At 39.9% G+C, this 26,130-nt stretch overlaps 2 protein-coding genes across 5 annotated transcripts in view; one reads left to right on the forward strand and one right to left on the reverse strand.

The window, feature by feature from the left end:
* The window catches only part of ELF1 (E74 like ETS transcription factor 1), a 96,915-nt gene extending 95,971 nt beyond the window's left edge, over window positions 1–944 (reverse strand). The window contains exon 1 of one of the 2 annotated variants that reach the window (XM_074815576.1): window positions 837–944. The gene's annotated coding sequence lies outside the window, so the exon portion shown is untranslated. The remainder of the gene's footprint in view (window positions 1–836) is intronic. The other variant, XM_074815584.1, reaches the window with a different exon arrangement.
* WBP4 (WW domain binding protein 4) lies at window positions 874–25,354 on the forward strand. 3 transcript variants are annotated; one of them, XM_074815585.1, is made up of 10 exons: window positions 874–1,077; window positions 7,385–7,457; window positions 8,940–9,002; window positions 9,101–9,224; window positions 10,043–10,264; window positions 11,160–11,215; window positions 14,192–14,258; window positions 16,222–16,382; window positions 17,407–17,642; window positions 20,120–25,354. In XM_074815585.1, coding segments are annotated over exons 1-10 (1,212 nt in total). In that variant the 5' UTR covers window positions 874–1,075; the 3' UTR covers window positions 20,328–25,354. The 3 variants fall into 3 exon arrangements, with proteins under 3 accessions (XP_074671686.1, XP_074671688.1, XP_074671687.1); XM_074815586.1 differs by lacking the exon at window positions 7,385–7,457 and having other exon boundaries at window positions 951–1,077; XM_074815587.1 differs by lacking the exons at window positions 7,385–7,457; window positions 8,940–9,002 and having other exon boundaries at window positions 942–1,077.
* The last annotated feature ends 776 nt before the right edge of the window (window positions 25,355–26,130 follow it).

Genomic DNA, 26,130 nt, shown 5'->3' on the forward strand with positions numbered 1-26,130 from the left:
GGGAAATAAGTCGCAGAGCGCTGGAGTGGGGGTGCATGGGGGCGGGGGGTGTGTATGTGCAGGAAGCAGCTGAGTAGCCCCGGTTTCACGGCTCGGGAGGGACGAACACCCCCGGGGGGGGGCACAACACGGCCCGTCCGGGGCCGACGTGTCGCGCGTGTCTGTGTGTCTGTGTTTCTGTGTCTGTGTGTGTGGTCGCCCCCCCCCCGCCCCGCCCCGCGCCGGCCCTTGGTCGCGGCCCCCTCCCCCGCCGCCTCAGGCGCGCACGCACGCGCCGCGGCCTCCCCGCGCAGGGGCGCGCGGCTGCCAACCGTCCCGCGTGCGCGCGCGCGCCCCCGCCCCGGCAGCGCGGAGCCGCCGCTGCCCCGCGACGGCGGGGAGAGGCAGCTGGCGGGGAGGGAGAGACGGAGTGCGGCGGCGGGAGGAGGAGGAGGAGGAGGAGGAGGAGGAGGCGGCGGCGGCGAAGTCGGCACGCAGCACACACAACCCCCCCCCGACACACGCGCTGCCCGAACTGCTCAGAAAGTTGGCAGGGGCGTCCGGCGGGACGGGGCGCCGCCGGCCGCGGCTCGAGGGCGCTCACCGCCGCCCGCACAGGGCCCGCCGCCGCCTCCCCGGCCCCATCGCGCCCCCGCCCCCCCCCTCCCCGCACCTCCCGTCTCCCACAGCCGCGGCGGGGCAGGAACAACCCCGCGCAGGGTGCTGCCAGCGGCGGGGCTCGAACCTGCGGCCCGCAGAGGCTCCCCCCCCGCAGGGGAGGGGGCAGAGCCTCCCCATCCCCCCGAGCGCGGCGCTCGCCGCAACCTGCGGCGGACGGGCGGGCGGCAGACACTCACCGAGCGGCGGCGGCGGCTTCCTCTCGGAGCGGCTCCCCGCAGAGCGCTCGCCTCTCCCGGGGGCGGGGGAGGAGGAGCGGGCGAAGGCAGGAGGTGGGGAAGGGCGGGGGAGGAGAGCGCGGATTGAGCCCTCCCGGCTCCCGTCGCCGCGCTCCCTCCCTCTGCCCCGGCCCGCCCCACCGGCGCGGCGCGGCTGGCGGCGAGCGGAGCGGAGCGGCGGCGCTGCCGGGGAAGCGGCGATGTGAGTGCCGAGGGCTGGGAGGGAGCGGGCAGCGCCGGCCGAGCTCAGCCGCCCGCCCTGAGGGCGGGGGTCGGGCAGCGCCGGTCGCGCGGGGTGAGGGCGCCGGCGGCCGCGCCGGGCCCAGCCCCGGCCCCGCAGGCCGCGGGGAGGCCTTGGGGCGGCCTTGGGGCGGCCGGGCTGCGGGTGTGACCCAGCTGCGGCCGGCGACCCCCGCCTCGCTGACCGAATTATTTCCCTCTCGCTGCGGTCCCTCTGCTCCTGTGCCCCCCGTCCCGTGTCCCGTCCCCCCCCCCCCCCCCCGGTTGTTTGTTTGTGCTGCGCTTTCGGTCCCTTATCTGTCCCGGACACGCCGGGCACCGTCGCCGCCCGCCGGGGGATTTCACGCCCTGTTCCTCCGCCCCCCCCTGCCCCCAGACCGCGGCCGCCTCTGGCGCAGGGCGAAGCGTGGGGAAGAAAGCCTCTGCGCCTTGGTTTTGCTGGCCATCGCTGCCTTTTTTATGTGTTTGATTAGAAAATTTGTGTTATTATCTCACCACGTTTGGGGGCAGGCTGCGGTCTTTGTTAAGTGAGAATGTCATACGAATGGCATTTGTTCGTTTCTGTTACTTTTCAAGATATACTAACTTTCCTGCTGAAAACAACATTTTAACCTGGTCAAAAATTTCTTCAGCAGCCACTCTCTGGGGAAGTATTTGATGGTTAGGCTATATGAGCCTGTTTTGCACACTGATACTACATAGAGCAGTGTTCTTAATTTTAGTTATTGCTAAAATTACACCTGAACAGTTTCCTGACCCAATTTATGTTGCTGTTTTTTTTCCTCTCTTCTAATTCTTATCATATTCTTCCTGACTTAGCCCATATCCTTATTCTACATCTACAGCAGCAGACCTCTGCTCTCAGTAGATATCCCTGACTTCAGATATTTAACTTTTGAAGACTGACTCGGCAGTTCTCTTTAGTTTCCCTATATAAGGAAAAACCATGCACCTATGGAGTTCAATTTGCTTCTCAGATTTAGGATGTAAAGAGTGGCATTTTGGAGATGACTGTCTCCATCTGTTGACATGGAGAACTTTGACAACTCGATATCTCACTTTTTGGACAACTGAAGTTAGGGGAGATGAGATCCGTTGGAGCTCCATACATGCAGAAGACTGCCTGCCCTGATATTCTTGTGCATTCTTGTATATTGTTAAAAGTATTTTTAGCTTTACCTTTCAAGTTATGTAAGCTACAATTTAGAAAAGAGATCTGGCAAAGCAGATCCATGCAGATGATTTTCAGCAGCAATACAGGTCAGACTGGGCAGCTTCTGCAGACTCTGCTCTCTGCTCAGATGGTCCTGCGGGATATTATGATTTGTATGTTGTTCAGAGGGGGCTAATATAGTAACAAAAAGAAGCAGCCACTTGGCTGTAAATTAGAATTTACAGAAAGATTGGCAAAAATAGTCTTGAAGGCCAGAAGAATGAAACCCATCAGGGATCTGCCCTGGTTCATGTGGATGAATCTCTCATTCAGTACTACTCTGTAGGAGCCCAGATACAGATATATATTCTGTGATATATTAGGCCAACAAGCTAAGGTTAGGTAGGACGAGCCCACGAACTTGGTGTGTCAGGGACGCTCTTTTCTTGAGTCCTTATTTTTAAATACCATTTAAAAAAAAAAAAAATAAGGGTACGTATCTAAGAAGAGGTTTTAGGGTAGTGCACTATGAATGAATGGAGTTGCTGTAAATTATTTGGGAGTGTGGGTTGTTAGGGCCATGGCACTGGGTCCTACTTCATGGAACAAGAAAACCTTTTCATTTTTGTCCTCCTTCCCTGCCAATTTTAGTGTTGCATTCTTAGGTCTTACCAATACTGGGATATGTGAATTAGAATTAGCGGTTTTGGAATGGCTTCCCATGTGGAGGAGGGTCTATTGTGAAATATACATGATTTTTTTCTTTCATTCTTTCTACTTCTTTTCATTACACAACTATTACTTTTCTTTAGAAGTACACAGTATTCACAAATAGAATTTATTACTATTTCTGAATACTATGTCCTGTTGGGTGGCTGTTATAGAGCAGCCACGATAGCTAATTTCCTTGTGTAGTCAAGAACCTGAATCTGTATAGTCTGTATATTGCCTGCTTCACAGACTCATATTCAAGAAGATGATGCATGCACAGGCTGTTCAGTGCTCAAACCTGCAGAAAGCTGTAAGATACTTTGGATCAAGTCTTCAGAGGTTGTAGATACTAAAACCAAAGAAGACCGCTGAGCATATGTATGACGTTTTTTAGCCCCGAAAGGCTTATAATTTGGACAGATATATCCATGACACAAACCCCCCTGCATCCCTGCCAAATTTTAAGTCTGATGTTTTAGAACAGAGCTATTCAAAGCAAATGCTTTCAAATTTTGTTTGCACAGCCAAATTTTTTATTGTGTTCAGAACCACCTGGAACAGTTGTTTCTTCCCCCCTGCCCCTTTTTAATTTCAGCCAGTATGTGGTAGGAGCAAAAACCTCAAGCCCAGTCTCAAAGTAAAGTTTGGCAAAGCTGTCTCAGTTGAAGATAGCGTCTTTATGAGGGTTTCTTAAGCTTCCCTATATAAGGAAAGCTGATTGCACCACCTGTTAAAAGGTTAATAATACTGTAAGTTGTGAGAAGAAGCAGCTTGCAGGTTGACAGTTTGGGACCTGGACCCCACTACTGCTGGAGTTACTTAGCGGGTTGCTTTCTGAACGTTGTCAACAGAACCTGTCCCCTTTGTGTGCTCCCAAATATGTGGCTCGTGCTCGAGTGCGTACCCCGGTCATTGCAGCATAGGCTGCATGATTCTCATGCCTCAAGAAATGAATTGTGCACAGTAAAAATACCTGAGTTTTGCCGTTTTCTCTGTGAGTTTCAGTGTTTTCATATCTTTTGAAATGGCAAATGTGGCAGGCGCTGTTAATGCAGAGTTGCTGCTTGTTCTTCCCCATCTTCTCACTCGTTCTGGAGTTTTAAATGAATTTCAGAAATCTGAAAATGACTTTAACGTTGATGCTATTTGCACTCTACAACTATTTGCAGCAAAGAGCTTGTCATTTCATTAAAATTTCAAGAAAGCAGTTTGATGTTCACTCCCTCTTTTTTCCATCCTTCCCCTTTAGCCCTCTGAACTGTTGCACATTCTGCCCCTGAGTGGTTTGACCAGTAAAAGTTGAAAGAAGATCACTGTTCTTTAGGAGACACAAATCTCTTGCAAGTTAGTACAGGATTTCCAACTCTGGCTGAAAGTTTACAGCAGTTTGTCCAGAAGTTGCCGGGTACCCATCTGTATCGGCGCTGCTCTGTTCCCTGTAGCAGGTTGCCAAGCTGACTTGCTCAGCCAGCTCTAGATCAGGCTCCGAGCGGACTTTGTCAGAACCCTTCCCAGGAGGTAGAGCTTCAGGGTAAAACTTGCACACCTCTCCAGGTCGGTGTCACTAAGCTCCCATTTGGGAGCCACACCTGTATAAATGTGTACAGTGCTGAACCTCAACCCTGCAAACCCGGACAAGCCAGACTTGGTGCACTCTGGACTGACTTTTTGTTTTAGTGAAAGGAAGAAAGATAGTTGTGGTGGTGATGGGTAGCTGATCAGCTTTCTGGTCCTTAGCAGGTTGGCTCAGCTGTAAAGCTGAAAACAAGAATCAACCTTAACTTTATGGATGTAAGTGCAGGCAGACGATAAGGAGTCTTAAAAGCTGTGCCATTTTGATTGCAATGACTTTTTAAAATAACTATGTTTCCCTTGATATGTACACAATTACTCAAGTAAAAAAGACCTCTGTACCACTTTTAACAGCATCTACTTCCAAGCCTGTATTTGGCAGATTAATAAAATAATCACATGCTTAAACATTGTCATCAATCTGGATTAACTTTCAGGAGCCTGTGAATCGCTTGGAGCATCTCGCTGAAGTGGGGTCTTGCTTCAGTTGCTGCTCCTTTCCAAACACTCGTCTTTGGTTTAATTTCATTGCAGCCCCGTTGGTGCTTTGCAGGCTCCACCGTTGTTACAGTGGCAGAGTTATTCAGTGGATATTTCAGCTGAGCTTGCTTTTTTTTTTGAGTGGTATGAATTCAAGTGGAAAATCTTTAAGAGAATTACTCGGCATATAACACTCCTCGTGCTCATAAGTCACAGAATTGGGACCACAATTTACACAATTAACTTCATGAATCATCATATGCAGAATTTAAGGTTCCCAGGATATCAGGTCTTCTTCACAGAGTATCATTTACATTTATTTTATATGTAACAACAAAGCACCAGCTCCAATCTTTATCAAAACCAGTGGGAGATGAAGACAAAAGGCTTCTGTCATCAAGACCTAGATTTGTACTTCAGCCCCAGGTGTGCTCTCAGGTTCTCCAGCACAATTACTTTATGTGTAGCTACAGTGGTGTGTGACAGATGTGTTGTCCAGTAGCATTTAGGAAGGAAATTGGTGGAAAATACAGCTGTGAAAATACAGCTTGTCACACTCTCAAGTCTTGACTTTTGGTGAGTGCAGCTGTAGAGTCTTAATTTTAGCACTTACACTTGATTTTGTTGAAGAGAAAGAGCCATCCCTGTTAGGTGAAACTTGGAAATAGGCAGATGTTCTTGCACTTCTGAAACATGCAGTGAGGCTCTTTTACAATTTATGTGTTTTCTGTCAGAATTGGCCCATTGCCTTAGGAAGGTTAACCCAGCTTTTAGCTGGAAATGTATCTTAGATGATGTTGAAGGATTTAGAGACACTTTAGGAGCTATAGTTCAAATAGGAAAAAGGGCCTTGAGGTAATTCTAAGCTCTGAATTTCTCCCTCCCACTCAACTGGTTTTCCAGCTGGAGTGTTCAATTTCCCATGCTTTGGCCCTAGTATATTTTGATGTATAAATCTCAAAAGCCTTTTAATTAAATGTGTGACTAAGTAATCACCCAGTTTTAAAGTACACCATTTAGGGATGAGCGGATTTCTGTTTAAATCAGGGGAAGCCCAGCTGCTTCTTCCTAGCTTTCCAGAAAATTGCTTGAAAAGCTGTCTGTTGCTAATACAGTATTACTTAGAGGTTGATACATTTTTGCAGAGCATATCCTTCATACTTACACTTTTAAATAATCGTAGCTTCTTAGAAATTGTATTTTTACAATAAGCACTGTAGGAGAGCATATTTTGATATCTGCTTAAATTTTAAGAGTTGAGTTGATCAGGTCTGTTTGTTATTAAAGACCTGTTCACACGTATCGTAAGGTTTGAGGGTGCTATCGTTCATGGAAGAAGTTTTGTTTTTATTGAATAAAAATGTCAGGAAGTATTTTCTTTGATCTCTGTACATTGATCTTCAGACAGAAGGCAAAGATTCATTTTTTGGACTGATCTTTTTTAATGTTCTCAGTGTAATCTTGAATTGTTTTCGGTTTTGCCCCTCATTCTTTTTCATTTTAACTTAAAAACTTAGAAATCTGTTTCTGGAATGTGTTCTGTTGAACCAAAGCATTGCATCTGTTGCTGCAAGCCAATGAGAAATGGAATTATTTCTGTACAAGCCTCATCTGTCATTAGAAAGCAGTTTTTGATGAAGAAACAGCCATTGGAGGGATTGTTTTATTGTTAAATAATTTTATGTACTAACAACTGAGCTCTGAAGAGTTTTACACAAGTTTCCTCCCACATGTGCAACTTACCTAAATTCCATGGTTCAGAAATACTGACATTTTTACACTGAAACATCCAAACAATTTACTGCTGTGTCTGTGACCCCACGGGTCAGAATCTGTTCTAGGATTCCCCACAGTAGCTCACGTTGTCCAGAACTGTACCTTTGTGTTGCTAAGCTTACTGTGTACAGTATCCAGAACAGACTTCAACATCAAATCTAAAGTTTTACACTTAAAACATTTATTGTATGCATTTTTATGAAAAACAGTGCAAGTTGCACTTTTCTGACAGTTCTGTGTTTAATTAGGGTATCTAGAGCTGCTTGTTTCTCTCTGGCTTGCTTTGTCTTGTATTTCTGGTTCTTACAGCATCACTTCTATTTTAAAAATTGTGCAGTCTTCAGGGGTCAGATGGGCATAATCCCAATACTGAACTGTGCTTTATGGGACACAGTAGTCAATATAGCTACTCTTGCTCCCCATACTGTGTTTAAAAAAAAAAAAAAAAAAAAAAGCCAACTCTTAGCACTCAATCACCCAAAGAAGACTAAATTTAGTTTCTGAAACTATACATATATAAAAACCTGTGGCTTTGATTATTGTTTCAGATTATACATCTTTTTTTTTCTCTCCCCAGGGCCGATTACTGGAAATCTCAGCCAAAAAAATTCTGCGATTACTGCAAGTGCTGGATAGCAGACAACAGACCTGTACGATGGTCTACCATACTATATCAATGATTTTGAAGTACTAGGAATTTGAATTACAGGCTTTTAACATTACTTTTGATACTAATCTATTGATGCATGAAATTTGTTTTTTGAAAATGCCTTTGTAATACTTGTGATATTTAAAATATATTATGTGGGAGCCAGATACCTACATACAGAGTGGTTTGTGCCATTCTGTTTGGCAGTACAGATAAGAACTGAAATATCTGACCCTGCTTTTTCTTCAAGTTCTGTAACATAACATTTGATCTGTCTTGAAACTTTGTCCGTGCCTGTTCCTAGCCTTCATATGCAAGTAGAAAGCAAAACCTGGCATATGTACTGTTTATATACAGTAGGCCTGGTACAGCCAGCACTTAGCATTTAAAGCAGGTTTCTTTCATTTCACACAGCCCACAGAACCGTTACTGGGTTACAGAAAGGTGTTTCTGACTTGCAGATGCCTTTTGCAGACTACCTGACCCACTGGTTTCTTACTTGGAAATAAGTTTTGCATTCCTGACTCAATGCCAGGGGTTCTCCTGGAGTTGAGCTTCATCTGGTTTACAGTTAGATACCTGCTGTTCAGAATGACAAGTGTGAGCTAATTGGTTTAGGTTTCTTGTAGTCAGTGAACAGAAATACATGTTAATGGGGGGGATTTGGGTAACTTACAAAGTCTGTCCTTAAATGAGATTAATCATCCCCCAGATGTGCATCCTCTGCACATTGGTTCGTGCAAAGAAATTCTAGGGTTACTAGGTCAGTCTTAGGCACCTAACATCTGAACACCTAAATGAGTTCAGATGGTTTTTGTGAGAACCACATGAGGACTTCGACCGTTGTACCTGTAGAGTTTCTGAACTCCTTCCAGTTCCTGCTGGCTTCAGTCTTTCTGGCAGCTTTTTGGCTTGCAGACTGTTCTGTTGTCATTAGTTACCCAACTCTCCCACCTTGCCTTTTCCCCTCTCTCTCAACAGATTTGTGGACCTGCAGACTAGTTTTAAGTTCATGGGATATTTGTGGAGCATAGCATAATCTAATTAAGGACTGTAGCTAATACTTGGCACTCTTAAATAAGCCATATGGTTTTTAAAAGTTTGCATGAAAATAGCGGAAAAAATCAAGGGATGATACTTGGAAGGATAGCAGGGAGAGAGAGCCCAGATTCCTTGTTACTTGTCACAAATATGTGTGCTGAACAGTATTATTTGAAACATTATAAATCTTACAAATACAGACTATGAAATTTTATGGTACCATTTTGGAGTGTTACTGATTTTTCATAATTTCTCTGTTGAGTGTTTCTCAGTGTTCCTGAATTCCTGTAGCCATTTTATAGCTGCAGTGTTTGCTCTAAGTAATTTCAGAACAGGTTACATTTAGGCTTATTCAACTAAGTTTAGTCTAACTAAATTTTAATTAACTAAATTAAAATTGTATGATACATGTTATTTTTACTGTTTTTTTCTCGCTTTTAAGAGCATTGAGTTTCATGAAAGAGGAAAGAATCATAAAGAAAATGTGGCAAAAAGAATTAGTGAGGTAACTCAACTATCTTATTTGCACAAATGCTTATTTTTAATCTCTTTCATTATCAAACTTGTCTAATTTATTCTCTTGGGGTTTTTGTTTTGTTTTAGATTAAGAAGAAAAGCTTGGAAAAAGCAAAAGAAGAAGAAAACATGTCAAAAGAATTTGCAGCAATGGAGGAGGCTGCAATGAAAGCATATCAAGAGGATTTGAAAAGGCTTGGAATTAAGCCAGGTAGTTCATATAGCTGCCAAAGGATTAAAGACAGAATTGAAAGAATATTGAATAGGAATGTTTTTTTTCTTAAATTAGGTTTTAGGAACATGAGAGGAGGCTTCTAGGACTGTGTTTGCTCATTTATTCTTTTTTTCTTTTTTTAAAAAAAAGTAAGGAGTTTGCAAATTGCCAGGAGTAGAAGTTGTGATACAGAATGTTTTTTGCTACAGTGTTCTCTGGTCCATGGAGCAATCTGATTTGGAGTAGAAAGATTAAACAGTGTGATAACAAAAAATGGGCTGTAGTTGGTGCTTTGAATCAGCAGTGCAGCTTCCCTTAGTTGATTTTATGTTTCACTTTTGCTGATTGGAGACAAAAATTTCTGTTGAGTAGGAGAGGTTGGAGTCCCACTGGTGTCCGACAGTGGAGAATGAGAATCTCCTACTCAGCTTGCAGTTCAGCAAGTACTTTTGTTCTGTCCGTGTGAAGACATACTATCCTTTAAAATGAGCTTGTAGTTTCAAACTCCTGTAGAAGGTTTTTCATAACTTTTAGTTTCTTTTTCATTGTTTAGTGAGAGCTCGTGGGTCCTAATGGGTTTTTGTCTTTATTACCCATCTTTTGATATTTGGACTTTCTTATAATGCTATAGTTTTGCAACGATGCAAGATTCTTTAAATATCATCTTTTTAGTTTACCTGCCATGAGTCTAAGAGTGAGGAGTGAAAATACTTATGAGAACAAAATTTCCTGTTTGCTGTTGCTCAAGAGTGACTAATATTTAAGCTCAGATGGGTACTCTTTGTTTTTTTAAAGGCAGTATTATTTTCTTTAAGATGATGTAGGTCCCAGCTCGACACAAAGTAAAACACAGAGTAACCCAGTGGAAACTAAAGCAAAGAAAGAAAAGAAAGAGAAGAAAGAAAAGAAGGAAAAGAAAGAAAAGAAAAAAAAGACACCTCAGGACACCTCAATGCCACCAAAAATTGAAACGAAGGAGTGGGTGCAAGGATTTTCTCCTGAAGGCTATACATATTACTACAACACAAGAACAGGAGGTAAAAACTAGTGAGGAGCAAATGCAGATATAGTTATTGGATGTAAATGAGAAAATACTACCTGCATTTCTTTACTCTTCTGCTCTCTCAGTAGTAAGCTGATTATTAAAATGTGAACAATTAGGTGGAGTTTTGATATTTAACGTTCAAGACCTAGGCATCTAGAACTTCTGGTTTTGCTGTTTGGTAATAATGGCAGAGTGCTGTAATTCTACAGTTTCTGGAAATGTTTAGCCTTTCAGAGGTTAAGTATACAAAAGATAGCTGTGTTCTTCCTAAAGAAGCTTTCTTATCAGGAATTTGAAATAAATTGATTGTGCCCAAGGAAATGAGAGCAGTTATGGATTGCTGTCTGATTGTTTCTTTCCACATTTACAGGATTTAGCTAACTGACTGACTTCTGTTGAGGAGCTATGTGTTATAATCTACTTTAGAGCATAAAAACAACCCTCTTTTATGATTAGTGAGAGTATTACAGACTTTCTTATAAATTTAAGGATTGTCATTAGTATTTACCATAGTGTTTCCTCATAACAAGATAACTTCCAAAAGGTAAAAACCTTGTGTGTTTAGTTTCTTCTGGCCTGTACTACCATTTTTTTTAAAAAAACCCACCTTTTTTGTACCAAAATTCCAGTATCTGTCTATCAGCCACAGTAATGGAGTCGGAAGGTGATTAGTCCCAGTAAAGCCAACTGTAATTATGATGCTTTGGTTTATTGTTCATACCATAGTTTGATCAAGAGTGATTTATATTCCAGTGAGGTGTATCTATGTTACTTGTTTGTTTGTGTGCACACATTGGTGTCATACCCTTTAGATCTGTTTTTTTCCTAAAGATTATTAAACATAAATAGGACTGAATGATGAATGAAATATGTTTTTGTGTTTTAAGAATCACAGTGGGAGAAACCTAAAGGATTCAAAGGCAACTCTCAAAACTCACAAACGGTAATCAAATACTGTTATTCATACTTTTCTTTGTCCTTGCAAACACTATTATCAGAAATAAGCTAAGCAATTTACAAGTCTTCTGATTGCAGAAGATAAATTATTTGCTCTTAGTAAACTTAGGAAAACATAATTTGAATATATAGAATATTTTACGATGTATTTGATGAAAATTGAAACTTTACTATGCAAATCTTTTTTGGCTAATTTGTTTATGAAGGGAAGAGAAGTGATAGTGGTGGTTGTGTTTTTACAGAATATGCTTTTTTGTTGCTTCAGTCCAAAATTGAAAGCTTTTGGGAAATTCTGAATAAATTCTGTTCAGCCTTTTGTGAATGAAATATAATTAAAAAAATTAGATCTTACACATTTGAAATAGTTAAGACTCCATTATCTTAGGAAACATTGAGATTGCATTTTCAGATGCATATTACTTTGTTTTCCTTATTTAAGGCACAGGAAAACTTGAAGAATAGTCGAAAGACAGAAAGATTTCTTATTAATGGGCTTTCCCCTGCTACTTATCACTCCAGGTTTTTGTGCTTCACAACATTAAAAATAGGATTTTTACAACACTGTGATGTTACATTTCCCCATTTTCAAGATAGGTGTCGTATGTGATGTTACATTTCCCCATTTTCAAGATAGGTGTCGTATGTACAGTATGATTGAAAGTCAGTTTTCTTTTGTTTGCTAATGTTGGATTTTATGTTAGAGATCAAAAAAGCCTGGCCTTTTCAGAGTGCTTGACATTCTGTAGCTCTGTATTGTCGCATCTCAGAAGGTAGTCTGTGCTTGATACTGGTTTACTTACAGTCAGAGGAAAAAATGGTTATAATTGTGTGTATTTTTAGGCAATTGAATCAATTCACAAAGTGTACATGAAGTATTGCCTGTATTCCATCTCTTGTTAAGGCAGTGTTTTATCACAAAAATACAGGCTTTTTCCATCCAGTGTTCATTCCCAAGAGACTGCACACTTCATGTCAGAGGTGCCCATCACATGCTACTCTGGCTTTCTTATTCCTTTATCCTGTGGTTTTGCACAACTTGTTAACTAGCACTTCAACTTTATCTTTTCAGTCAAGGCATAGCTTTGCAATATTTATAAGCCAGTCTTACTGGCTTACAGCCTTCCACTGAAAGAGGTGGTCCTGTGACTAATCTTGTACGGTCCTTGGTGCACAGTTGCCCTGACAGTGAGCTAGTTCATAGTGCTTTGTAGGCTTATTTCCTTGCCATCAGCTCTCTGGGTAATTGGAGAGATGCTGGTGTGGGGAGAGCAGATGGTGGAGAGAAGGAGCTCCCTTCTTGGCAACAATTTGAAGTTAGCTCATCTCAGCTATATCATAAACACACACCTTCAGCCTTGGATATCTCTCTAATGCCACATGGCTGTATTTTGCCATTCCTCCCTCACCCTGCTCAGTGACTTTGTCGTGTCTTGAGTTATTTTTGCTATTGCTAAAAACAGGCATTTGATTGCTCCCTTATTTAGTCTGAGCTAAAGATATTGGGAACATTTCAGATCTCTAACAAGGACTCACTGCCCAGAATTTAAAGGGCATGCTTGCAATATGTAGTGCGAGTGAGATTCACAGGCCCTCCTTGTTGTACAGCACATCAGCTTGGTGCTCAGACTTTGTAAGAGGTGGAAAGGACAGAGTAATGAAAAGGCATGTTGAAGACTACCTGTAGCTTCAGTTAGATTGACATCATGCTTGTTAGCATTTATGTAGTTGGATACTCAGTATGCCCAGTGTCAAGTACCTGCTGAAAACCTTTGAGAACCAGGTCTAAAACGCTCAGGATCTAACTAACAAAAAGGATAGGCTGTAGTTAAGTCTAGTTTTTTGTCCTCTTTCTACTTATACAAAATAGATTTTTCTTTTGCTTCTTTTGTTGAAACGGATACACTGAAACTTTTGAGAGCAAAACCTTGAGGAAACGTGCTCACTGAAGGCTTTCTTGCCTTTGCCTGCTCTGAATGTACTGGTACAATTTTTCCTGTTTATGGAGCAGGTGTGAGAATTTTAACTTATTATTTTGTTGTGTTTTTTAAAAAAACAGCAAAGTTTTAATAGAGTATTAAGCAAATGTATAGGTATCTGTGTGCAACAGCCTATCTCTGTGTATGTGTCTGTATACACAGACATTTATTAATGCAAAAATAATGTATGGTGAAGCTGCATAGATGTTCTGCCTAATAAAGGGGAGCGAGCAGTACTTAAGGAGCAGTGAAGTAGTTGTATGTGTGTTGATGAAAATCAGGTCCTTAAGGAAGATGTAAAGTCATGTGATTATCTAGCTGTGGCTGATTCTGCAGAACATCTTTATTTTAATTACACATCCACAAAGACATACCATCACCTTTTGCCACATTTCATATGTAATTTATTAATCAGTAGGGAAAAACAGTGCTTTGCTGAAACTGGTGCTTTACTAAAGAAGTAAATTCATTGGCATGCATTCCTGAAAAGTTTGATTCTTGATTTTGGTGAAGATCTATTTTGGGATAAATTTTAGAAGGTTTTTTTGTTTATGTTTAATTTGTGATAGTATTTATTGGTATTGGTTTTCTGTAGCCCTGAGTCTTCCAGAGAAATTTTTTATCAATCTCTACTAAAGATGATGACACAAACAGGAGATTACAACCTCAGGGGTGAATACTTTGGAAAATAAATAACATGTAAAATAATGGTCCATTTGAACTGTATGGCAACATTTACTGTACTGCCTCATACTAATTAGCCACTGTTTGAAAAAAATTGTGTATGTGCATTTGCAGTATTTTGAGTTAAGCAATTCAATCTCATTTGAGTCAAAGGGAATACTTTCTAACAACTTTAGGGGTTCAAGCTTTAAAACAGTAAAATTATCATGAACAAAAAATACTCAAGGGTTAAATAATCTTCTAAGTGATGCTTTGCCTGATCCTTAAAACTTTTTTAATTAGCTCCTGTATCTTTTTCTTAGGCAGCAGAGTGGGTAGAAGGTGTCACTGAAGATGGTCATACCTATTACTATAACACACAAACAGGAGGTAAGGAGAGGTTGTTTTCCAGTTAAGCTCTGTTTCAGAAGAGTGTGTTTTCAGAGAAGCATTTTGTTTTGCAAATAACTGCATTTTTAAGGCCATTCCTAATGTTTGTATTTTTTAAGCTGCTACCTTAGTTGAAATACACGTTGCTTAAGTCAGTGCTGGCTTTGTAGCTGTATTGTCAGTGTGTATACCTTTGTGCTTCATAGGGTTTTTTTAGACATTCAACTTACAACTCTAAACTATGGGTTCTTCTTTTCTACATGTATATTGAAATTATAGTTTGGAAACCAGAAAGGGGCAGGATTTTGTTTTGACAGGTACGTAGGACTGAATAAGAATCTCCTAAACTTTTCCTCTTACTGACATAGCATTGGTAAGAGAGTCCAGAATCTTACCTCCTACTTCTTTTCCCTGTTTTTTTTCCTACATGGGGAACTTTGTGGTAACTCCCTCAGAACAGGCATCTGTTTTCTAAATCTGTTTGAAACATTTTAAGGTCAATGATGCCTCTCTGGAGAGCAAGTGATTTTATGCTGGCTATGAATTTTCCTTCTGCTTTTGGGTATGAAGTGGCATTCCTAACAATGCCAAGAATAGAAAAAAACCCCAAACCTTTCAGTTTTTCAGCATGCCACTCCCCTGCCCAAATGATTTGTGATTTCTTTTGAAAGGGAAAGGAGGTGCTTGTTATTTTTAAATACCGCCTTCTAAGTTGAGATACATTTTATGCCTTTGGTTGTGTTGTTTTTTAATGTTCTTCATGGACACATGACACTTTGTAATCATTGTATTTGGTAAAATTTTGGCTTGTGAAATTTTAAAGTGATCCCTTACTTTTATATAGCTGTAAGTGTCTTGGAAATGCTTGAAAATTGCTTGTCAGTTCTGTTAACGCTAATCCCATCCTGTGAAGACAAGACAAATTTTTAACCAATGGAAACAGTAGTAGTGTCTCATCTCAGGCACATAATTTAGGAGACTGATATCTCTAGGCTTAGAGGAGTCATGCTTTGGAAGGCTGCACCTTAGTCCACTGGCTGTATGTGACACCTAGGAAAGTGAACTTTCCCAGTTACTCATGTAAAGCTAGATGACAGCAGTACCTTAAGAGACTGTTCTGTTCATGCAAAGTCACTCATTGCCGGTTTCTTACACCTTTACTTCTTCAAGATACATCTAGGTGCTTACCTGTTAAGTGTTGTTTTCAGTTAGGAATTTCTTCGGAAATAGATAAAATAATTGGAGAAAGAGTAGTTTTATTACATTTGAAAGCTTCTATAAAATTATAGATTGAAAGTTGGTGTACTTTTGCCTTATTGTAACTAAACCCAGTTTTAAGACCATTGAATCAACTTTTATTTAAATATTTCCTCTTAGTATATTTGCTGGAAACTACCTTTTCATTGAAAATGAGTTCATCTCCTGCACATACTTTCATGTCTTTTCAGATTGATGTTTGCATTTCCTTGTTTGCTTGACAGGTCTTTAATTACAGACTTAATGTTACTGAGCCAAGTAGCACAGGGAAGGGGTTTATCTGCCCAGAGAGCTGAGGCTCGCAGTTATCGTTCTTTACTTTACCCTGTTTTTGTAATCAGTAGACAATTCAAATCAAATAGGTACCTCTAGAGGGCAATTTCTCTGTCGTGTGTAAGGATGAGAGAGACCACAGTCTTGTGGACCACAGTTCACCGGGCATAATATTTTCCTTAAATACTAATTAAAACAAGCTTTATCAACAGTGAACTCAGCTGTCATGACTGTATCTCTGCTGGGAAGTGAAATGTTATCTTTCTGATTATGTTTATTAAAACAAACATACTGAACAAAGGCAAAAGCCTTGTGTTAAATTATTTGCTGTATTTTTGCATAAGGCAGCACTGCTTCTGAAAGGTGTTGTCAAAGCAATAACAGATCAGAATTAGAAACATAAATAATGTGGTTGTTCAAATATCTTGGACAGTATCCACATGGGAGAAACCGGATGGTTTTGTTTCATCTTCAAATGAGAAGAGTCAACGTGACAAGCATTCTGAAGAGCTTGCTGAAACAGATTCCAAAGCGTCTGAATCAGACTCGGAAGACAGTGAAAATGAAGCACAGAGTTCAGAAACAAATTTCAAGGTAAATTTTCTCTTCGGATTCATTTTGCATACAGAACTAATTTTCTAGTATAAGATGATTTATCTTTTATCTCTTGTGATAGGCTGTACTCATTGTAATGAGGTTAAACCGTGTGACTGAAAGTAGAAGTTTGCACTTGTTTGAATAGTAAAATGAATCTTTATTCAATTATTTGGCCCATTAGTGGCACTGTTCCAAAAGAGAAAGCATCATCTTTCCTTCAGCCCACCAGAAGTAGCTTGAATTTTGCAGGAAATGTGATGTTCTCTGAGAAGGGTCACTGTCATCTTTCTGAAATGCTTTGGATTTCAGCGTGAGGATGACTTCAGACCTTCATTGGTAAACACGATTGCCAAGATACCTTCAGGGGATGCTTTTGACTGAAAATTACATGGTTGTAGTTTCCTTATTAATTTGAAAAAAACATTGGCAGCACATAGTACAAAATCTGTATCAATTACATATTTCTATCTTCAGATTTAAAACTTAAGATAAAGAGTATGATTATGGCTCTGGTTGGGTCAGATGGTTTTTCTGAAACTGATAGTTCAGAAGAGGCAGAGACAGTTTAAATATAAAATGTATTCATAGACAGGTATTCTAAAATACATATTTTTGTATCACCATACATCATTATAAACTACTACTAGGTATTAGCTGTGAAGTGTGTGTATCTGCATACACAGAAAGCTGTATGTGAATTTTTGCCTCTTTTTTTTTTTAAGATATGCTAAGCTTTGTTTTTAAGTAAGTTTATATTGTTCACTCCTTGCTAACTTCAGCCTTGATAGATGTGATTTTCCACCTTTAACTTTTTGTAACATTTAAGATTTTTTTTCAACTCTGTGATGAAAGCTCAAGGAGAAAAATGTAAAGATTTTATTACAATATGGGTTTATTGTTTCAAGTTAATCTTGGTTGAAAAGTATGAATAGTAGATAATAGTAAATAAAATATGTAAAATAAAGCTACATTGTGTTTTTATTTAGGCATTTTTGCTTAAGGTGGGTTTTTTCCTCTTTAGAGGAAAGGAGATAATGGTGAAGAATCAGAGGAAGGGAAAAAATCTCCCAAAACTAAAAAGTTAAGTCCTTATGGGAAATGGCGAGAAGTTAAGTCAGAAGAAACTGTTGATAAAGAGAAGAGTACCTCAGCTTCCCAGGAAAGCTCTAGTGACGCACCTAACAAGACCAACCCTTATGGAAAATGGAAAGCAATTAAAGAAGAAGAAGAAGAAGAAGAAGAAGAAGAAGAACCATGGTGAGGATCTTTTTTTTTTACCATAGTTATTTCCAGAATACTTGTTTCCAGAATACTTCTTTCCAGAATACTTGTTTCCAAGAGCTGAAGCTTTTTCTTCTGAATTCTGGCAGAATTAGCATGTCAGTGATTGGAAATGTAGCCCAAATACAATTCTTTCTGCATGATTATTTTAAGTAATAGCTCTCCATGGCTGATAGTGGTGGTGTTTTGGTTTTAGTGTAGACGTTCACCATGAGTACAAAGTAAAGTGATTTGGAGGATCATTGTCATTCATAATTTCTGTCAGAGGCTGAGTATCAACTATTTAGAGGTAGCTTATGTTCCTTAACATTGTCTCCTTCAACAGTCTGGTTCAGCTGTCTCAGGAGCTCTTGTGACTGTTTTTTTCAACTGCTTCCAGCCTTGTAACGGCATAGGCAGCTTTCTCAGTGCCTCCAGCTTCCAGGCTAAATTCTGTTTCTTTCTGATGAGTAATTAGTTGGTCTAACTCTGCCTGGAGTTCAAGATCTATCTTGATCTTCTAGGACCATCAGCAACCTTAACTTGGTCATACTGGGTTAGCATTGCTTTTAATTCCTTCCCTGTGGGATCAATAGTTGCTGACATAATGAGTATGCTTTTTTAGACTCTGAGCAATTTCTACGTAAGCCTGGTATGTTTGTCTGAGTTACTTCCACAAGCCGTGAATTATTTCTCACTTTGCGGTGTTGTACTAACTCTTTTAACTGTTCACTTGAAGGACACAACCTAAAAGACACTTCAAAATTTTTGTCGTACTTCCACCCAGTATTGCAGTAAAAGATTTCTAGTTCAACTGTTTTTCTTGTTCCATAATTTCCCTCATGTTGAAACAAAGTTAAGCAAAACCAAAACAAAATTCACTACAACGTTTTCTGCTGTCACTATGGGTAAGTCCTGGAGGCTCTTATAATGTGGTGGGAGACACTTTCTGTAATGATTTAACTAAGGAGATGAAAGACAAAACATGTGTAATCTAGTTATGCCAGTTTTAAATCTGGAAACTCTCTCTCTCCCCCATGTCCAACCAATGTACTGCAGATGTTTTCATGACGTGCATCTGATCAGGAGGTTTGTTTTGGTTTGTGTTACTGCATAATGCCTGAGATGGCTCTTTTTTTTTTTTGTGGAGCACGCTGTCTTTTTTGGCCAGCTTCTTGTTGCGCAGCTGTCTATGAGTCTAGATGAATTAAGTTTCAGAGAATGAAAACAGTATTTTCCCTCATACTCACCCCATTCTCCAGCATTTTAGTTAGAAATTATTCAGCTGATAGAGTTTTGACACTGTTCGAACCATATTAAGCACTGATATACTTCCTTGGAGATGATAATGTTCACGTAACAACTCCTGTATTGGACCAGCTAACCGCTCCTTGACTCCAGAGCTGATAAATTAATTCAGGTTTTTGGAAAGCACTGTCCAATAAAAAGTGCTTCCAGCAACTGAACCTTATATATCAGTCTGTACATTAACACACAGGCTTGAGATATACACTGATGTAAATGAGACAAATGCAGTTGTTCATTATTTACTTTAAATTGAGACTGGGCACAGTGCCAGCTACTTTCAGGAGGTTTACATTTTTGGGATACTGCAACAGTCGCGTTTTCTTGACTTGCTTGACTTGCAGTCATTCTCCTGGCTCTTCTTTGTGTGCTTGAGCTGATCCACATCTTCCTTGAAGCATAGGACCTGAAACATGAGCTGACATCAGACTGACACTCAGTAGTACTGAAAGATTTCTTGTATGATTGGCCAGGAATACAGTGGGTATCTCTTTGCAGCAGTGTTAGGCTGGTGTGCTTCCTGATGGACTTGTGATTTACATAATTTTCTGCTCACTGTTCGGCTGTTCTCCACTGTATGTTTGTGCCACGGGTTATTCTTGTAGAACACAGTGTTTTGCTGTTGAACCCTTAAAAACCGCTGGGTCATTTTCAGATGGTCTTTGATTTGTTCAGATCAGTATTAGCTGTGGTCCTGTTCTCCAAAGCTGCTTCCCCCAGTTTGGGGTCACTGGCTAAATTGGTAAGCCTGTTCTCTGTTCTGTCATGCAGACCCTCAAGGATGGACACTTGTGGAAAACTAACTCAACAGCATTTTGGGAGTGAACCATTGCTAATTACTCACTGACTACTGTCTTTCAACATTCGTAAATTTACACACATGCAGCCCTGTTGTCTGTTGCAGGACTATTTACCTGATGAGTGCTTGGGCCATGCTATAAGCGCTGTATAGAATGAGGTCTTAGTTTTTTACTTTTCATGGCAGCACACACAGAAGAAACTAAGATTTTTTTTTTTCTTGATCCGTGTCACGATGATGATCTTGGCTAGAAGACTGCATTTAGCTCAAAGCTGCTTTGACAATTAAATATGGATGTTACTGTCTGCAGTACATCGTGTTGATTTTCTCCATGTAGATTAACCCTTTTATGTTTTCCTCCTTCTCCCAGTGAAAAAGTGGACCTGGAGCTTCCTAGTACAGAGAGTGACAATCTACCACCTCCAGTGCTAGAGGTTCCAGAAGATGCAACAGTGATATTTAAGGAGAAGACAGTCACCTCCCTTGGAGACCTGACAGAAGGGGTGCCAACATTTAAAAAGAGGAAATTTGAAAATGGAAAATCTAGAAACCTAAGACAAAGACTAAGTGATCAGTAATACTTAAAAATCATTTTAGATTCTGTTTAAGCTAGAGTGAATCAAAAGTTTAATATTTTAAACAGGCTTTTATAAAGAAAATGTTGGATAGAAATTAAGGATTTATAGGTATTAAAACGTATGTGAGTTATAATATTTTTTTATTTTATTTTGATGTGATTGATTTTGGAATGGAAGTCTGTGTTATATTACTTATGCAATATTGTAAATACATTTATTTTTTATTTTAACCATGCCATCTAAGTTCAGTTTGCTCTGTGTATGCTGTTTTAAATACATTGCGTAATGTTTTTTACTCCTTTTCTAAGTTTGGGAGAATGTAGTAATCCTTAATCTGGCAAAAATGATGCAGACCTTTTATTTTTACAGAGGAACTGGATCAATGGCATGTACTAGAGAGTAAAATCATCCCCCAAGATTGTTTATGTGGAGTAGTTTCCCAACTAATGAGTAAAAATATTGTGCTTACTAACCTTTGGCTAATCGCTTGCAAAAGAGTAGGTGGTGAGACTGCCAACATTTCAAACAGATCATTTGAAAGCTGTTTTTAGAGGAGTTAGTCACATCAGTGCCACTCATTCCAAATGACATTCTGAAAAATTATTTGTGTACATGCATGATAAATGTATTAAACCTCTGCAGAAGATTGAGACCTGATGAATCTTAACTTTTAATAACAGGACCAGAGCCACCCCTGTTGGAGTAGATATTTCCATGGTGTCTTTCTGTTGTATTTTGCTTTACTGTTGTCTCTACTTGAATTTTTCCTTCTTTTTACACATCAAGTTTCCTTTTTTTGGTCTTGTTTTCTTTTTGTCTCTTTCCCTGTAAAAAAAGCAATTGCCTGATATTTTCATGAAAAATTACTCCAGAGATCTGACCCTGCTACAGCATACAGCACCCTTTTTGAGGTTGATGGGTTTTGGCTGTTGATAAGAGGAGTGTATTGAATAGTTGTAGTGTTTGCTAAGCTGAGTGGGGCTAAGTGTATTGAGGCTTCATCTTCTCAGAACCATAGGAGAGAAAAACAAGAGATGGATAAGTAGAGCTGATGGCTCTACTGTCCAAGATGGCTTGGACATTTTCTTAAGGATTGTAGATTTAATTTCTTCACTTGGTGAGATTGGTCTGCATTTAGCATCATCAAGATCCATTGGCTGTGTAAGAATACAGCTACGGTCATTACTTCTCTAGGTATCAAACAGTGGACCATAAAGGTTCAAATCATGAATCCATTAAAAAATATGTCTCTGTTCCTAAAGCTCACAGTGTTTTGTTCAGGAGAGTCTCAGTCAGAAACAGAGGGTGCAGTTAAGACAGTTGTCAGAGTCCAACTACAGCAAAATAGAGCTGGTAACCGCTGAGCTTGAACTTCATTGAGAAAACAACTGTTAATCTGTCAGATCAGTGGAGAAAGGAGTGCAAGACAGGGAATTTGGTTTATCATGTATTAGAAAGGAAGCTGAAGTCCTTTTTTCCATTCTATGATATTTTCTGTGTGTAGAAGAGAATTAAGTATTGCATTTAATCCCATGTGTTTCTTTGGCTTCATCAGGGTTGTTGTATTTCTTCTGATGTTTGTTTTGAGAAATTTGAAAGTTTCCCATCATAGCTAGCCCTGGATTGTAATTTAGAGATGCAGGATACATGCTGGATGCTCTCACAGTCATAGATGCAGGAATGTACAACGTACGCCACATGAAAGACCTCACAGGCAAGGCTAGAACAGAAATGTCCTTTCTGCCAAGGAGAGGTTGTCAGGTTTCTTAGAAAACAGATTTTTCAAGTTTTGTTCTTATTGGAACACTACTCCAGCAGCTAGGAGCCTGCTCTAACTTGAAGCCTCTGTGTGTTTGTGATCAGTTTACATTTTCCTCCCAATTTACGCAAGTATTGCCCTTCAGCTCAGTGGCTTTTCTTCCTCTTGAATCCATTGTATCTTTTCTCTTGGGAATCGCATAGAGCATCCTCGTGTGACAGGACCTTCAGTGCTCCACCAGCACTTCTCTTCATCCATTCCAGCCTGAGTTTGCCTAGACACTATGTTGAAGGAAGATTAAGGCCACGCACGATGCCACTAGTAGTTCCTTAGTGCACTGGAAGTAACTCTTGATACATCCCTAAACCACATTTGCCTTTCACATGACTGCATCACGCTGTCTGCCATGGGTGCCCTGTGATTGACCGGTACAACTAGCTCCTTCTACTCCTGTGCCATTGCCCACTGCTGAGTTAACAGCTGATCATGCTTTGCTTTTCAAGCACAATTTTTTCTTCTTACAAATTTGTTTTGTACTGCTGTACTCATCCTGCTTCTGTTACTCCAAGCCTAAAGTATAAAAATTTCTTTATGATCTCTGTAAAATGATTTTATTGTTTATTAGTACAGTTTTATACAGTAGTATAGTTTTTTGTAGGCTCCACTTTTCATATCCTCTGAGGATGATATCTTTCCTCTTTTAGTGAGGTTCCCAAAATATTAGCATCTTTCCTTAAAAATGTTTTGTCACATTGAAGTGGACATAGGCAGTGATTTAAGATACCTGTAACTAAATTGCTCAAGCAGATGTTTAAAAACTTCTGAAAATAAGTGTTCAAAACTTGTTTCCCTGAGGAGCTGCTGTTAGTTGTAATATGAACCAAAGCTTTTCATCAAGTACTGTGTTAAATAGACAAACCAAAACATTATGACAAAAGATGAAATGTTTTCTTTGTTCACTGCTAGTAAAGTTGGTATAAATACCATACACTTGCTTTTGTTGATGTGACTTCTAAAGCCTGCATTTCACAAAGAAATACAGCTCTTCGCTCCCCACTCTGAAAGTGAGTTTGAGGAGAGACCAGTCTTTGTCCTTAAGTGTAAATTATAGTAAGGGCCAGTTGAATCAGATTTGATATATCCAAAGCCACTGTTTAATTTTGCACCATGCTGTCATTCAATTTCCTTATTGTGTATCTAAACTAAATATTTCCTCTTCTATACAAAAACACTGTCTTGTGTGAGATTTAAGGCAGACGCTGCTTTTCCAGGACATCTGTTCTGCACAGATCTCTCTCCCTTCTGTGCTATCTTCCTGCAAAATCTTCTGCCTTTGGAATTTGCCGTAGGAATCCTCTAGGTATTACCACAGTTACACTCCTCATCTGCTAATCCTTCCTTGGGCTGCCCTGGCTTTTGACAAAGGAATGTTCCTTTTCTGTTTCAGAAGAACAGCGTTTTCAGAAGAGTGTTGTTTTCTGACTAATCCATTTTCTATCATGCAATGTGTTTTTTATCTGCTTGCCTGCTTTTATTGCAAGCTCCTTGAGGGAGGACTATACCCCTGGCTTTATAGGCCGTTGTAGACATTATTAGCAATATGAGAAGGAGAGTCGGAGACAAAGGGGGAGTCATTGCAATTTCTGATGATGATTTCTTTTGTGTGGTTTTGAGCAAGTCGGTTCCCTGCTCTGTACTTTTCTTTCCTTGCCTCATCTTTCACCTGTCTTGTATGTTTAGAAAGACAGCTTTGCAGTACAGGACGCTTATCTTTGGTGTGTGTGTTTTTACAGTAGGGCCTGCCTGAAGTTGGTGATGCTTTTAGAAGCAAACATACTGCATATACTAAAAAAGAAAATTATTTTTTGGGCATTTGTTATGCCAGGAGCTGTGCAGAGATGTGCTCAATTTGACCCAGGTTATAGAATAAGTCCTGCTCCTATTTAGGCTAAGCCAAAGTTTAACCCTTCACCCAGGAATTTGTAGATTGAAATCCAGGCCTTCCCAGCGAGGGTAAAGTTTGCTTTTTTTGTTTGACCCTCATAGACAAGATCTGTGCTGCAGCATCATCTGATACCAATATTCAGATTTAGAAGGTGGGACAGCTGGTCATGGCATGGATCTGAGTTAAATTCACTAATCTGTGCATGTATAAAAACATTTCTCTTTTTTCCCCCTGAAAAGGATGTTATTTCAGTGCAAACTTTGGCATCTCAGAAAGGGAGTAAAAAACTTATTTCATGCTGCTTGGTTTCCTTGATTTGCTTTTTGAGTTGTGCCTCCCCTTTCTAGTACAGTACTTTTATTATTATTGCTGTCTTCGTCAAAATGTCTTATTCCAGTATTCCTATATATGCAAATCTACCTATCACCGCTGTGCCGTGTTTCTAGCATCCACCTTCACCTTATCCCCTGCTCTACTGAGATCTTCAGAAAGCTTCACGTTGTCTTATATAGGCCACCGTGTCTCCAGATCCCAGCTTATGCTGAGCGCTTCTGCTGCCTGTTTGCATCGTGCCCTGAAGAAGTACAACCTTATCTATTTTCAGACAACAGGCAAGCTATTTCAAGACTGACTACATGGGCTCTTTTGATTTCCTTGATAATTCGTTTTCCTGAGACAGATTTCATTCCATTCCTCCTACAGGGTTTGAAGCCCTTAAATCCTTTCGCTTGTTGGCACAAAAGCTGTCTGTATACCTTCTGCTGTCTGCTACGGCAATCCTTTGGTTCTGTTTTGTCAGCCATATCTCTTCAGTCTCTTGTATCTACCTCTTAAGTCCTCTTACCTTCTACCTGCTAAATTATTTAACTTAGAAATCATGTAAACCATTTGTGTGATTAACAGATTTAGCTTTGTGAAATGTTTTGGGATATAGCTTGAATAAAAGTTTCTGTACAAACCAGAAGTGTTGCAAATAATAATCTGAAAAATGCTAAATTTGCCCAAGAGGATTCCCAGAGAGTGTCAGCAAACACGGGTTTGATTTTTACCTGTAAAAGTAGAAATAGCCTATGTTAAAAAACAGATGACAGCATTATACACACCATGGGCTGAAGACAGTGGATTTCAATGGCTTGCTTAACTGCAGATACAGCGAGGAACAGTGGGCTGATTGAAAAGCTTTTGTTTTAGTTTATAAGTATTGTCTGCAGAGTTAAACAGCTGGTTTCTCTTTAACAGCTTCTCAGTTGCAATCACAAAATATTGCAAGCTCTTGAAGTGGAGTTTATATGAAAATACTGAATAAAGCTTTCATTTGAACAATCTGTAGTGCTGTTGTTCATCTATTCAAGGGTTTTAGGATAACCTGAGAGATTTGTGGGTGCATATCCTGTTAAAAATGGGACCTGGGATAAATATAAACCAGAATAGCTATGTAAATATGGAAATGCTTCTTAAAATAAGTACTTTTATTTTGTGGTCACCGACATAGTGTCTGGGTGCCTTCCAGTAGCGCATTAAGCAGTTACTGGAAATTGGTTTATTCTGTGCATCAATTATGAGTAACAAATGACCTGGGTTAAAGTTGTTAATTTAAAAACTCTTAACAGAGTTCAGGTAAGGTTTGCTGTAGTTACTATTTAATAACCTGCAAAATATAGCTGAATATATAAACTTTCTGATGCTAACAGATTGTGATTCAGCAGTCTTCATATTTGCTGGTGCTAAGAACAATGAGCAATGCCCTTAAAGATACACACTTTTAAAAGGTGGGGAATGCATATAAATTATTTTGTAACATTTCTTTTACTGAAAAAAATCTGTCAACATGATCTTTTGGCAATTCTTTTACAGAAAGTGAAAAAATTATTCAGCTGTACTAAGCAGCTAGAAAAAATAAGGTATGATGCAGGCAAACAGTTCTGCGAGACTATAAAATATCTTTTGTTGCTAACAGCGTTTGGGTATTTCTTCCTTTTAGCTAAACTAGAACAAGCAACTTGCTACTTCAAGTGAATAAATTAATTTGTAGTTCCAGGATTTCTGAGGCACATTCCCTTGGACATTCTGTTGATGATTAAATGAAGGTAATCAAGGTA

Source organism: Strix aluco, chromosome 2 (assembly GCF_031877795.1).
Source record: "Strix aluco isolate bStrAlu1 chromosome 2, bStrAlu1.hap1, whole genome shotgun sequence".
NCBI classification, from domain to species: domain Eukaryota; kingdom Metazoa; phylum Chordata; class Aves; order Strigiformes; family Strigidae; genus Strix; species Strix aluco.

What these genes read in the sequence shown, in the direction of transcription:
- WBP4 (XM_074815585.1), top strand. An exon ending in CTACAACACAAGAACAGGAG is followed by an intron (nt 10,265 to 11,159) that starts GTAAAAACTAGT and finishes TTGTGTTTTAAG; the next exon opens with AATCACAGTGGGAGAAACCT. An exon ending in ACTCTCAAAACTCACAAACG is followed by an intron (nt 11,216 to 14,191) that starts GTAATCAAATAC and finishes TCTTTTTCTTAG; the next exon opens with GCAGCAGAGTGGGTAGAAGG.